Source organism: Saccopteryx leptura, chromosome 13 (assembly GCF_036850995.1).
Source record: "Saccopteryx leptura isolate mSacLep1 chromosome 13, mSacLep1_pri_phased_curated, whole genome shotgun sequence".
NCBI classification, from domain to species: domain Eukaryota; kingdom Metazoa; phylum Chordata; class Mammalia; order Chiroptera; family Emballonuridae; genus Saccopteryx; species Saccopteryx leptura.
In genome coordinates this window covers 14,926,960-14,938,961 of record NC_089515.1, presented here as the reverse complement: position 1 = coordinate 14,938,961, position 12,002 = coordinate 14,926,960, and the positions used below count along the sequence as shown (strand labels likewise).

The 12,002-nt window shown below is 41.5% G+C and overlaps 1 protein-coding gene across 13 annotated transcripts in view; it reads right to left on the bottom strand.

Annotated features, from left to right (window-relative positions):
• NRAP (nebulin related anchoring protein) overlaps positions 1-10,852 on the bottom strand; it is a 71,765-nt gene extending 60,913 nt beyond the window's left edge. For 4 of the 13 annotated variants that reach the window (XM_066355224.1, XM_066355221.1, XM_066355229.1 and 1 more), the window contains exons 1-7: positions 10,584-10,851; positions 10,171-10,265; positions 9,694-9,781; positions 6,053-6,157; positions 2,778-2,882; positions 1,560-1,667; positions 277-381 (exon numbers count right to left, since the gene is read on the bottom strand). In XM_066355224.1, coding sequence (XP_066211321.1) covers positions 277-381; positions 1,560-1,667; positions 2,778-2,882; positions 6,053-6,157; positions 9,694-9,781; positions 10,171-10,265; positions 10,584-10,655 — 678 coding nt within the window. In that variant the 5' untranslated portion in view covers positions 10,656-10,851. Of the gene's footprint in view, positions 1-276; positions 382-1,559; positions 1,668-2,777; positions 2,883-6,052; positions 6,158-9,693; positions 9,782-10,170; positions 10,266-10,583 lie in introns of all 13 variants that reach the window. The other 9 variants (XM_066355222.1, XM_066355225.1, XM_066355232.1 and 6 more) reach the window with 4 other exon arrangements.
• Positions 10,853-12,002: the final 1,150 nt, after the last annotated feature.

Genomic DNA, 12,002 nt, shown 5'->3' with positions numbered 1-12,002 from the left:
GACAAGGAGAGAATTAGTCTGGAATGAATTCTTTCACATGAATCGGATACATCTGGTTTGTCACTAATACTCGTCGAAAGTCTGCAGATGAGTTTTCTCAGGGTCTGTGTGAGCTGGCTTATCCAATCTGACCATACCTGACCTCTAAAAGTTCTTCCTGTTCCCTGTGTAGCACTGAGACGCCTCCTGCTTTGCCCCTCCCTCCTTCTCCAAGAGAGGAAAGAATGAGGGATCTTAAATGAGAATCGCCGGGTCTCGGCCTTCACCGTTGCTTACATGGCTTTGAAGCTGTCCCCCAGCCTTGGCCCGCAGCAGCTCAGGAGTGTCCGCCACTGTGGTGAACCTGGAGACACGCTCATCGTGACCCCTCTTGTATTCCACCTGATGAGGAGACGGCACAGTCACAGTCACACTCGCCAGGCTTTGTGAGAACCTCCCCTGGGAGCTCTCCTGGAGCTCCACCCTTGCGCTACCCTCTCGCACACCCGTGGCAAGGCCGTCTGGCTTGCTTTATGGGCTCCACCGCTGAAAGCGTTGATGCTAACATGGAAAGTCCGGGAGAGTGCCAGGCACCGCTACACACTGACAAAAAACAACTCGCTTCATCTCCATAACAATTGCACGAGGCAGGACTGTTTTTTTCACTATTTTACATAAAAGTGGCTGAGGAATGAGGTTAGTAATTTGCTCATCATCACACAGCCAGTAAGAGAGTCCAAAATCTGAGGACTTAACCAACAAGCTGTGCTATTTATTCATCAGGAGAGTCTGCCACCCACTTCATAAGAATCAGAGTCCTCCGTGCTAAAGTGCTCTCTGGCGCTAATTTGATCCAGCCTTTGGGGGGACTATGTGGTCTTCTCTCTGATGGATGGGGTCCAATCAAGGCATAGAAGATAACTGATAGGGGAAATATAAGAATAGTTTTCTCATTTCATTTCATTTTATTTTTGTTTTTATTTTTCTAATGGTAATTGCTGAACCCAATGCTATGACCATAACAAGAAGTAGGTTTTTGAAGCTTATCTGATTATTTCAGATTTTTTATCCACAGTAACTCCATGCTGCCCAGTATTGGTGCATAATGGGCAAAGAAATATTCAGTTGCCTTTTAAACTCTTCTAATATATTAGTGAATATATAGGCGCCCATCTGCTTCTCCACCCCTCCCCTCTCCTTCCTCTCTGTCTCTCTCTTCCCCTTCCGCAGCCAAGGCTCCAATGGAGCAAAGTTGGCCCGGGTGCTGAGGATGGCTCTTTGGCTTCTGCCTCAGGCACTAGAATGGCTCTGTTTGCAACAGAGCAACGCCCCAGATGGGCAGAGCATCACCCCCTGGTGGGCGTGCCAGGTGGATCCCAGTCAGGCACATGCGGGAGTCTGTCTGACTGCCTCCCCGTTTCCAACTTCAGAAAAATACAAAAAAAAAAAAAAAAAAGAACAGTTTTCTCCGTAATACCACACTCAAAAGCACCATGTCATTGGATTTTATCTGAATCCCAGGGGTGCACTAATAAAATAAATTAGCCTAATTAATGGTGAATAAGCACTAAGACACTCACCTGGCTGGCCAGCTGGTTGGCTCTCTTGGCCCTTTGATAAGCAGGCGTGATCATGGCTGGGAAGCTCCCCTTGCCCCTCTGTTGTTCATAGTCTTCCGTGTACTCCTGCTGGTCAGAACCAATGTCAGCATGAGAACCAATATGATTTTGGATGAGAACTAATAATACTGTAATAACAAGCATCATCAGAACCAATGCAACTGGATGTACAAGATACCGGGAAACTAATTCAGTCACCTGTAATGAATCCAAAAATATAAACCACATTTTGGAAAGCTATTGTTCACAAACAAATCATACCTTCAAATATGGTAATACTCCCCAGGTAAAAAAACTTTCCCCTTCAATGTTACAACAAATTATGTGGAACCCCGTACCCCAATGAGTGTTCCTTTGACTCAAAGGCATGTATGATTAATGTAGCAACTAATATGCAGACTTATCTGTAACTCATTCACTAGAGATATAGTTCGGCAGCATTGGGAGTAAAATGTGTGTTACTTTTTCCTCCTTGCTTTTTGAGTCTCTCTAGTGATTAGTGTTCCTAATGAGACATAGAAACGTAGCGTTTGTGTTCATTGTTTTCTTTCCATTTGTTAAAAGAAAAGTCACTGGAGACTAACAATGATTTCCAAAGTGATTTCTTCAAAGGGCAGGTGCCCTGGGTGTAAGAAGAAGACAAGAAGGTATTCTGGGTAAATGGTTAAGGATGTCCACAGTCTGGGCTATAAGTGACCTTTTTATATAAACACCTACTAAAGTAAGGTCTCTCTTACAGTGCTGGTGGTCAGAGATCTCACATGGGCCATCGGGGCTGGATCTTTCTAGAGGCTGTAGGGGAGAACCTGTTCTTTGCCTTTTCTAGCTTCTAGAAGCTACTAGAACTCCTTGGCTTCTGGCTCTATACAGTTTTGACTCCTGCTTCTGTTGTCATATCGCCTCTTCTCTGACTCTGATCCTCCTGCCTCTCTCTTTATTAGAACTCAAGTGATTACACTGCACCCACTCTAATAATCCAGGATAATCTTCCTTCCTATCTTAAAATCCTTAATTTACTCATACTTACAAAATCCCTTTGGACATGTAAGTAACATGTACACAGGTTCCAGGAATTAGGACATGGGACTCTTTGGGGGAAGAGCCAGTATTCTGTCGACTACAATCTTAAAATAAAGGAACATTCAAACTAATGGCTAAAGTAATTTCTAGGGCCCTTACCTCGCCAAGAGACTTACGATCCTCAACCATCCTTACGATTTCGGGGTCTGGCAGAGCTCCTGGGCACCAAGCATTCCCGTCCCCATATCCAGTCCAGTAGGCTCTCTGTAAAGGAAACGCATAAGTGCATACACACATACACCCCACACATCTGGTAGGTGAGATCCCACCCTCCCAGCAAAGCTCATACACATCTCCGTTCTCAGAAAGAAGGTCTCTAAAAACTATAATCTCCTATTGGTATATGGCAGGTCTCAGCTAAAAAAAATAACCTCACTATCTTAAGCAATCCTCAGATTCACTAATATATTAGAAGAGTTTAAAAGGCAACTGAATATTTCTTTGCCCATTATGCACCAATACTGGGCAGCATGGAGTTACTGTGGATAAAAAATCTGAAATAATCAGATAAGCTTCAAAAACCTACTTCTTGTTATGTGCATAGCATTGGGTTCAGCAATTACCATTTGAAAAAGAAAAACAAAAATAAAATGAAATGAAATGAAAGATAAAGTTTCTCTTCTCAGATACTTATCTAGAGAAATAAAACTAACCTATGAAACAATTTGATTAGTGATTAGAAAATGTTTGTATGCTTAAATATAGTGGATGGAAAGTAAAATACAATGAGAGTTTTAAAAAAGCAATGTGTATGGCCCTGGCCGATTGGCTCAGCGATAGAGCGTCGGCCTGGCGTGCAGAAGTCCCAGGTTCGATTCCCGGCCAGAGCACACAGGAGAAGCGCCCATCTGCTTCTCCACCCCTCCCCCTCTCCTTCCTCTCTGTCTCTCTCTTCCCCTCCCGCAGCCGAGGCTCCATTGGAGCAAAGATGGCCCGGGAGCCGGGGATGGCTCCTTGGCCTCTGCCCCAGGCGCTAGAGTGGCTCTGGTCGCGGCAGAGCGATGCCCCGGAGGGGCAGAGCATCGCCCCGTGGTGGGCAGAGCATTGCCCCCTGGTGGGCGTGCCGGGTGGATCCCGGGCGCATGCGGGAGTCTGTCTGACTGTTTCTCCCCGTTTCTAGCTTAGGAAAAATACAAAAAAAAAAAAAGAAAAAAAAAGCAATGTGTATGTGATAGGGCTATTTTTTACTCTGAGCTGGACTGCCAGGGTTGAGATCGACTAACAGATGCAAAAGGAGAAAGAAAGACATCTACTCTAGAACAGTGGTCCCCAACCTTTTTTGGGCCACGGACCAGTTTAATGTCAGAAAATATTTTCACAGACCGGCCTTTAGGGTGGGACGGATAAATGTATCACGTGACCGAGACAAGCGTCAAGAGTGAGTCTTAGACGGATCTAACAGAGAGAATCTGGTCATTTTTTTAAAATAAAACATCGTTCAGACTTAAATATAAATAAAACAGAAATAATGTAAGTTATTTATTCTTTCTTTGCAGACCGGTACCAAATGGCCCACGGACCGGTACCGGTCCACGGCCCGGGGGTTGGGGACCACTGCTCTAGAAGGTCAGTTCCACGAAGGTAAGGGCTTTCATCTGTTTGGTTTATAAATGTATTCCAACAGCCTGGCACAGTGCTGACACATAATAGACTCAATAAATATCTGTTGAATAAAGTCCAGGAGTGGGTACCACCAATAGTACACAAGCTTAAAGGCATTGATGGGCTCTGTGTGAAAGACCAAGAGTAGACGTGTTTGATTGGAATGGGAGGGGACTGAGGGTGGGCACATGGGCTGGAGGTGGGACAAGTTGGAAGGTTGGGTAGAGACAGCCTTTGAAGATCTAGAAAGGCAAATAATTCATATGTGAAAATATGCTCACTCACACTAGCAATCAGGGAAGGTTAAACTAAAACAAGCTAGAGATTGTAAAACTTATCGGTAGTATTAAGTATTGGTGGGAGTAGGAGAAATAGCTCTTCTCATATTCTACTGGTGCAATAGAAAATATACATCCATTTCAGAGAACAACTTGACAATGTCCACTAATATAAAAAAGACACACACTTTTTGACCTAGAAACTTCATTTTTCACTATTCCAGAGAAACGCTCATTTGTGTTCAAAAGAAGTCATGCAAAGGATGTTTATTGCAATTTCATAATAGAAAAGAGAAAATTGGAAATAATTCTGCCCATCAATGAGAGAGCATGCTACATTCATTCTTAACAATTGCACCCATGTTATATTCACCTGTAACAGCTTAAAAGAATGAGGCATAGACATATCTCTAAGATGTTTGTTGAGTGAAAAATACAAGTTGCAAAACAATGCATATGATTTCATGAAAACCAAAATTATACATTTCAATAAAGATATGCATGTATAATTTTCAATGAAAAGTCATAGTTTATATTTATTTTGCCTGCCAATGTTCTAAGAGTTTTACATTTATATACTCTTCACAATAGGTCTATGAGTCAAGAACTGTTTGAGGTTCTCTTTACAGATGAGGAAACCAAAGAAAAGAATGGTTAAATAATTCATTAAAGGTCCCTCAATAAGTGAAAATAGGCATGTCCAAAAGTCCTAAAAAATATAGATGATAGATAGATAGATAGATAGATAGATAGATAGATAGATAGATAATTGGTTTGTAAAGGAATAGAATGGTGGATACACACCAGATTTAAACAATGGAAACCTCTACAGAGAAAACTAGGGTTGGAAATGTTAGACAAGGGGTTAGCTTTGCACTGTTTGGATTTTTTTTACAATAATAAAAATACAAGTACTATGCATATAATTAGAACTAAATTTCTGAGGAATTTTGAAATGATGCTATTCATAGAGAATGACCATTAATTCTCAGACACTGAGAAGCATAAGCCAGGGACATCCAAGAAGCTGCATGTGACCTACATCATATGACAAGTAGAGGGAAGCAAACCCAGTAGAGGGAAGGCCATCTTGGAAAGCCCTCCAAGGTCCATGCGGCAGATAATGTAAATCAGAGCTGGGACAGTGAAATGAAAGGAAAAGGGCGGAACTGAGAAAAGTGTCAAAAAATAGAAAAGAAAAGAAATGGTAGCCTTGGTTTCCAGCCTGGTGCCTGTCCCCAGTGACACATAGTGGTCGGAAGGGAGAAGTCAATGAGCTTGGACTACAGCAGATATGGTTAAGGTGAAGCTAAGACCTGTTGAAGAAGGTCTTCTGTAGACAGTTGGGATCACAAACCAGGTAAAAAAAAATTTACAAATTAGGTATAAAAAAAAAAAGCCTAATTGATTTTGTCTAGAAGTGATGATGAGACTACAATTCATATCCATAGGATACCATTCCTTTCTCTGTTTTCAAACCCACTCGAAACTCACCTCATTCAGCGATGGTTGCCCACTGGGTGCAGTCATCCCATCCTTGGATTCCATGTCCCACTGAAAAACCGATTTAAACCGTTGACCATCCTCTTGCTCATCAATCTACACAATGAAGATGTTGTCAGTAATGTTTCCATCAGAACAGAGGAAGAAAATAATCTATAGCTAAATTGGGAGGATTTCCCCAAGTCTCAACTGCAAAGCATCTTAACTGCACTACAACACACACAGTGAACTCTCCATCTCTCCATGGTTCCAGCTGTTCCAGCAGATGAGCAGCATGTATAAAGCACCTGCTGTGTACAAAGCTCTATTCTGCAGCGCAGTTAAAAAGACCCAGTCTCCATGAGCTTACCACACAACATCAAGAATTCAGGTTAACCTCAGCAAACACTAGATATTACATTAATGATTTTTAACTTTAGTCTGTGTGCAATTACCCAGGGAGCTTATTAAAATGCTGGCTTCCTAAATTCAAAGAAAGGTTCTCTCATGTTTTATTTTACCTTTAACATCTTGATCTGTGGTATACCTTCAGTTAATATTTGTGTGTAAATGGGAGGTAGGAATCAAAGTCCATTTTCTTTCCATGCAAATATTCTATCCTTCCTGCACCATTTATTTAAAGATTGTTCTTGCTCCATTGAATTGCAGTGGTGCCTCTGTTGTCATTCAAGTGGTCACATATGAGCAGCTCTATTCCTGGACTTTGTATTATATTTCACTGGTCTATTTGCCTGTGTTTATGCCAAAACTACACTGTGTTGATTACCACTACTTTTGTAGTAAGTCTTGAAATCTGCTAACCTAAGACCTTCACTTTGCTCTTCGCTATTTCTTGGCCATTCTTGAATTTTTTGTATGTTTATATCAATTTGAATATTAGTTTTTCAATTTCTTTGAAAACCCTAGGATTTTTACTGGGATTGCATTGAATGTGTAGACCAATTTGGGGACATCTGACATCTCAGCAATACCTTTGTGACCCTAAGATAGGTGAAGATTTCTTAAAGAGAACATAAAAAGGACTAGCCCAAAAAGAAAAACCAGAAGGTCTTAGGTCTAAGCCCAGCTGCCGTGATTTATGAGGTCTACAATGGAGCCTCAAAACCTGCAATTTTAACAAGTTGAAATTTAAGTCAAGCATTTTATAGATAAAAAAGGAAGTTCAGGAGTCTGACCAGGCGGTGGCACAATGGATACAGCGTCGGACTGGGACATGGAGGATACAGGTTTGAGACCCCGAGGTCGCCAGCTTGAGCACGGGCTCATCTGGTTTGAGCAAAGTTCACCAGCTTGGACCCAAGGTCGCTGGCTTGAGCACGGGATTACTCGGTCTGCTGAAGGCCCTCAGTCAAGGCACATATGGGAAAGCAATCAATGAACAACTAAGGTGTCGCAACAAAAAACTAATGATTGATGCTTCTCATCTCTCCATTCCTGTCTGTCTGTCCCTATCTATCCCTCTCTCTGACTCTGTCTCTGTCTCTGTTAAAAAAGAATGGAAAAAGGAAGTTCAGGAAAAAGTGAGCTCATTAAGATTTTTCATTGGGTTGTCAGAGCCAGATTCAAAACCCAGGAATTCTATGAGTTTCTGAGCTTGATATTGCAGCTTCAATATGCATATTTTTAAAGTTATAAATTGAAAGAGGTTTGTACACTCTTTCCCTTGGATTTTGAGAAGCTACCACGAACATCATGTAACAGAGGCAGTGTTTCCTGTTGGCAACCCTGCAGACATTGAGACTTTCTTTGTTGTGTGAGGATGTCTTGTACATTGAAAGGGTATTTAGTAGCTAAGCTGGTTTCTATCCACCAGATGCCAATAGTACCTAATACCCCATTCCCAGTTGTGACAATCAAAAAAGACACCATCAAATGTCTCCTGCAAGGTAAAATTGCCTTCCTTGAGAGCCATTGACTTAAGGAATCAGACCCACGTGACCAAAACAGAGTGGAAGCGATGTTTGAGGTCCCCCTCCCGCAGCACAAATCCAACACTGAGGAGTGTCTGTCTCCCCAGAGATCTTTCACGAGATTTGTGATTGTTCTCGTGTAGGAAGAAGGGGAGAAAAAGCCCTCAATGCTACTAGTAGGGTAAGAATCTTTGTATAGAGAGTGTAATATATACAAATGGCAGTCTGATGTATAAGCACATCTCCTGCGTTTCATCGTCAAGCTCTGCCTACCTACACAACTATAGAAACATCTGGATGTTCGTAAACATAAAAAGCACTTTCCTTCTGGGGAGCTTGTCACCCTCTGGATACATGAAAGTAAGCCAGTGGGGCAGGTTAGGATGTGCATTCCACATAGATCTGGATTTGTACCCACTCAACCAGCTGGGGAAAACTGGGCAAGTTGCTTAACCTCTCTGAGCCCCAACCTCCCCAAATTTAATACGATACTCCCACAGAGGGCTCTTGTGAAAAGTAAATGAAATAATGCAGATAAATAACCTAGCAGCATGTTTGGCCCTTGGTTTAAGCCTGAGCTAATCCAGTACTGATTGTCATTTCGTGGAGCTGCCCTCAGTAATCTAAGATTGCTGTGAATTCTCAAGGCTCGTGGATCCTCAGAAATCAACGATATATGAGCAACCATCTGAACGTCCATTTCCTCCAGTAGAGTGGGATACTGATAGCATTCACTTTATCGGACTACAATGTGTATGAAACAAATTAAGCAAAAAAAAATGTGCAGTAAATGTTATCTAAGCTGTTAAAAAGTAATACACCTCAGCTAATAAATGCAAAGTACTTAGCAAAATAAGCAATCTTGACAGCATATGTAGAAAGCCACCTGATAAAGTTAAGCTTGACCTAATAATGCACATTTTCTTGAGGAGAACTATGGCCAACACACGCAGGAGAGGCCGTGTGAAATGAGGTAACATTAGGAAGGCAGGTTACTAGAGAGCCTTCTATTCCACGTACAATTTTCTAATTTTAGAAAGCCAATGACTCCATCCCACAAAACTTCTTGTGGGGCATGGGGGAGAAAAGTTAAATGATTCATCATTTTTATAAACGCAGCACTCAATCGATAGCTAGTTCTCTGACGAAACTCCACTGCTGGTTTTTCAAAAGTGGTTGGTTTATCAACGTGGCTTCCTTTTCTACCCCAATATCACCTCTAAATCAATATATCTTTGACCTACCGCTACCCCAAGGGGAAAGAGAGGCTGTAAATAATCTTAAATGCTACTGAATTTGGAGAGACTTCAAAGTGTTGAAAGAGTGGTTTTCAATTTACTTATACCGAAATAATTATGGAGGAAAGAAAGGAAAGGCTCTTGTGATATTTCCTCGCCATAGAAACTTTGTTTCATGTATCAGGCACCTAGTACGTACAGGGCCCTATTGTATAAACTGTCATCAATGTGTCCAGAGCTAACGAACCCAGAGAGATTACTCTGGATACAAGGACTTCAGATATTCAAGCTAGGTTATCCTGAGTATTGGCCCCTATACTATTATAGGACCAATAGCAGTATTTGTTACTTCAATGCACTTTGATATGCATGTAGAAAAAATGGGCAGGTTTAGATCTAGACACACACTTAAAAACTGAATAGGTGCCTCAGCTAAGAAACTTTATTGAAAAGCTATTTTGAAATTCAAAATTAAGTGACTTACCCCATAGATGTCTCCTGAAGTCTTCCTTGCATTTGGATTTAATGGAGTATGATAGACACTTGTGAAAGTGTTGTTCTTGGGGTTATGGCTACAAAAAATTGATAGAAACCAAAATTAGAAATGTACTTTAGCCAAGGTGATTTAATGACTTATCTTAAAAATACAGTCATTTTTTAAAATTCAGTAATTTATAGTCATTTTTTTAAATTTAGTGATTTATACAATCATTTTTAAAATTTAGTAAGCTGATATGGGGTTATAGTAGATAAATTTGATCTTTTGCTTATTTGAAACTTTCATCTTTTTGTTCATTGCATACAATTCTGCTTCAGGTCTTATTGGTGATTGTAAGTAAAAAACTTTTGAGAAGACATTTCCTGTATTTACCCTAGAGTGTGTGATTTGAATCTCTGGTTGGCTACTTTTAAAAAAATAAACAAAACCCAAGAGGTAGCGGGAGGGTGATCCAACACTTACGCATGACAGTATGGCTTTTTCTGGTGACTCACAAAGTTATTAACCGATAGCATCATCTTGCAAACTTCACAGTGAAAACACGCTTTATGCCATATCTAGAAATCACATAGAAAAGATTTATCAAAATATGCCTTTTTTTCAGACTCAGGATTCTTATATATTGCAGAGTAAAAAAAAAAAATGAGTGTTAGGGAAAAAATGGTGATTTAAAAACAAACAGCTACAATGTTAAATAAATGAGTGACTTTTGAGACACTTCCAAAGACTTAGCTAGAAATGAGTAGAACTGAAAAAGGGTAAGAAATACATCTTTTTTTTTTCTGGTAGTTCAAGGCAACCCACTTTTCCATACAGGAGAAGATCAACTTCCCACGTTTGTTACTATTCTAAAAGGCCAAGATATGTCTACTGACCTGGTCTAGACAGCTGATCTTCTCAGCGGGATACACTCCATACCCACACCTCGAGCAAGCCTGCACGTTCATCCTGACCTCCGATGAGAGAACAAGATAGGTAACAGGCAAGGAATCCAAGGAGAAGCCCCTGCTTAGTTGTTCAAGCCTCCAAAATCCCGACCACTATTAAATTCTGGTCAGGGGCGTGCCTTAATTGCTCAGAATCCAACTTGCACTTTCCTTTGCTGACCTTCTAGTTTGAAGTCAGCAGCTGGATGGTTTTAAAAGCTGCCACTTACTCAAGGGGCTATTTTGGCGACTCGCTCAGCACGCATGCGTCTGGGAAATGAGGTGGAGGTATTTCTAGCTGACATGCTTCTCGAAATAGAAAAGTGAACTCACAACAGCACCGTGTTTATGGGGATGACCAAATCCTGGTGTGTGATCGGGCAGCACGAAGTAGTTTCACACTAAGCTGTGATCATCGCCCAAGAAAAGAACCCCAGGACAACAGCACACCCCCATCCGGCGATCAAATTAGAAAAGCTTGTTCTGTGACAAAGATGACTCAAGCAGAAAGGCCAGCTCCCAAAAATATAGGGAATAAAACAGGACTGATTCACTCTATGGGAAGGGTAAACACCATACTGGAATCTTAGCTTTACGGATGAAAAATATTGCCAACTGAAAACTGACTAAGGTATTGATTTGTGTTTGGCTTCAGCTAGAATACAAAAGTAAGAACAGGTAGGAAGCCTCAGTGTTTTGGCTTCTGCATGTTATTATTCCAAAAGAGCCTGTTATTTCCTCACCTCCCAGACCTGAAGGAGGGCGGCCTGAAGACAGACCTTCTCCTCCTGGCTCTCTGAAGCCAGCCCTCCTTCCCTCAGTGTGCTCCTAAACGTCACCTGAAAACGGACCTCCTAGAGACAGTCTAGGAAAGATGGCTCCTCACCTGTCCCCACACCTCGGCTCCCAACCTGCTATAGCCCTTACCCTGTTTTATGTTCTTCATAGCAGTGACCACCACCTGACTTCTTAAATATTGTGCCTGTACCTTTTAAAATTATCTACCTCCTTAAAAACAGGATTCTTGGTCCTTATTGTCACTTCCTATCCCCAGTGCCTAGAACAAGAACTGACACGAAAATAGTACCCAAGACGTATTCGTGGAATCAAAAAGTAAATTTAATACTCTCACCAAAATGCCTATGGGGCCAGAGGTGAAGTCATAGGTTATAGTAGAGACTTGCCCAAATGGGACGGCACACACCCCAGGCAACTTGTCATGAGTACCCAGCGAGGCCAATATTCTGGTTTTTCCAGAGAAGCCAGATATCTGCATCCATACACGAAATTTCCTGTTCTGTGAAACACTGGGAACAAAACAATAAAGCCAGGCCATGGGCGGTATTTGGTTGGCAGTCTACTAATTAG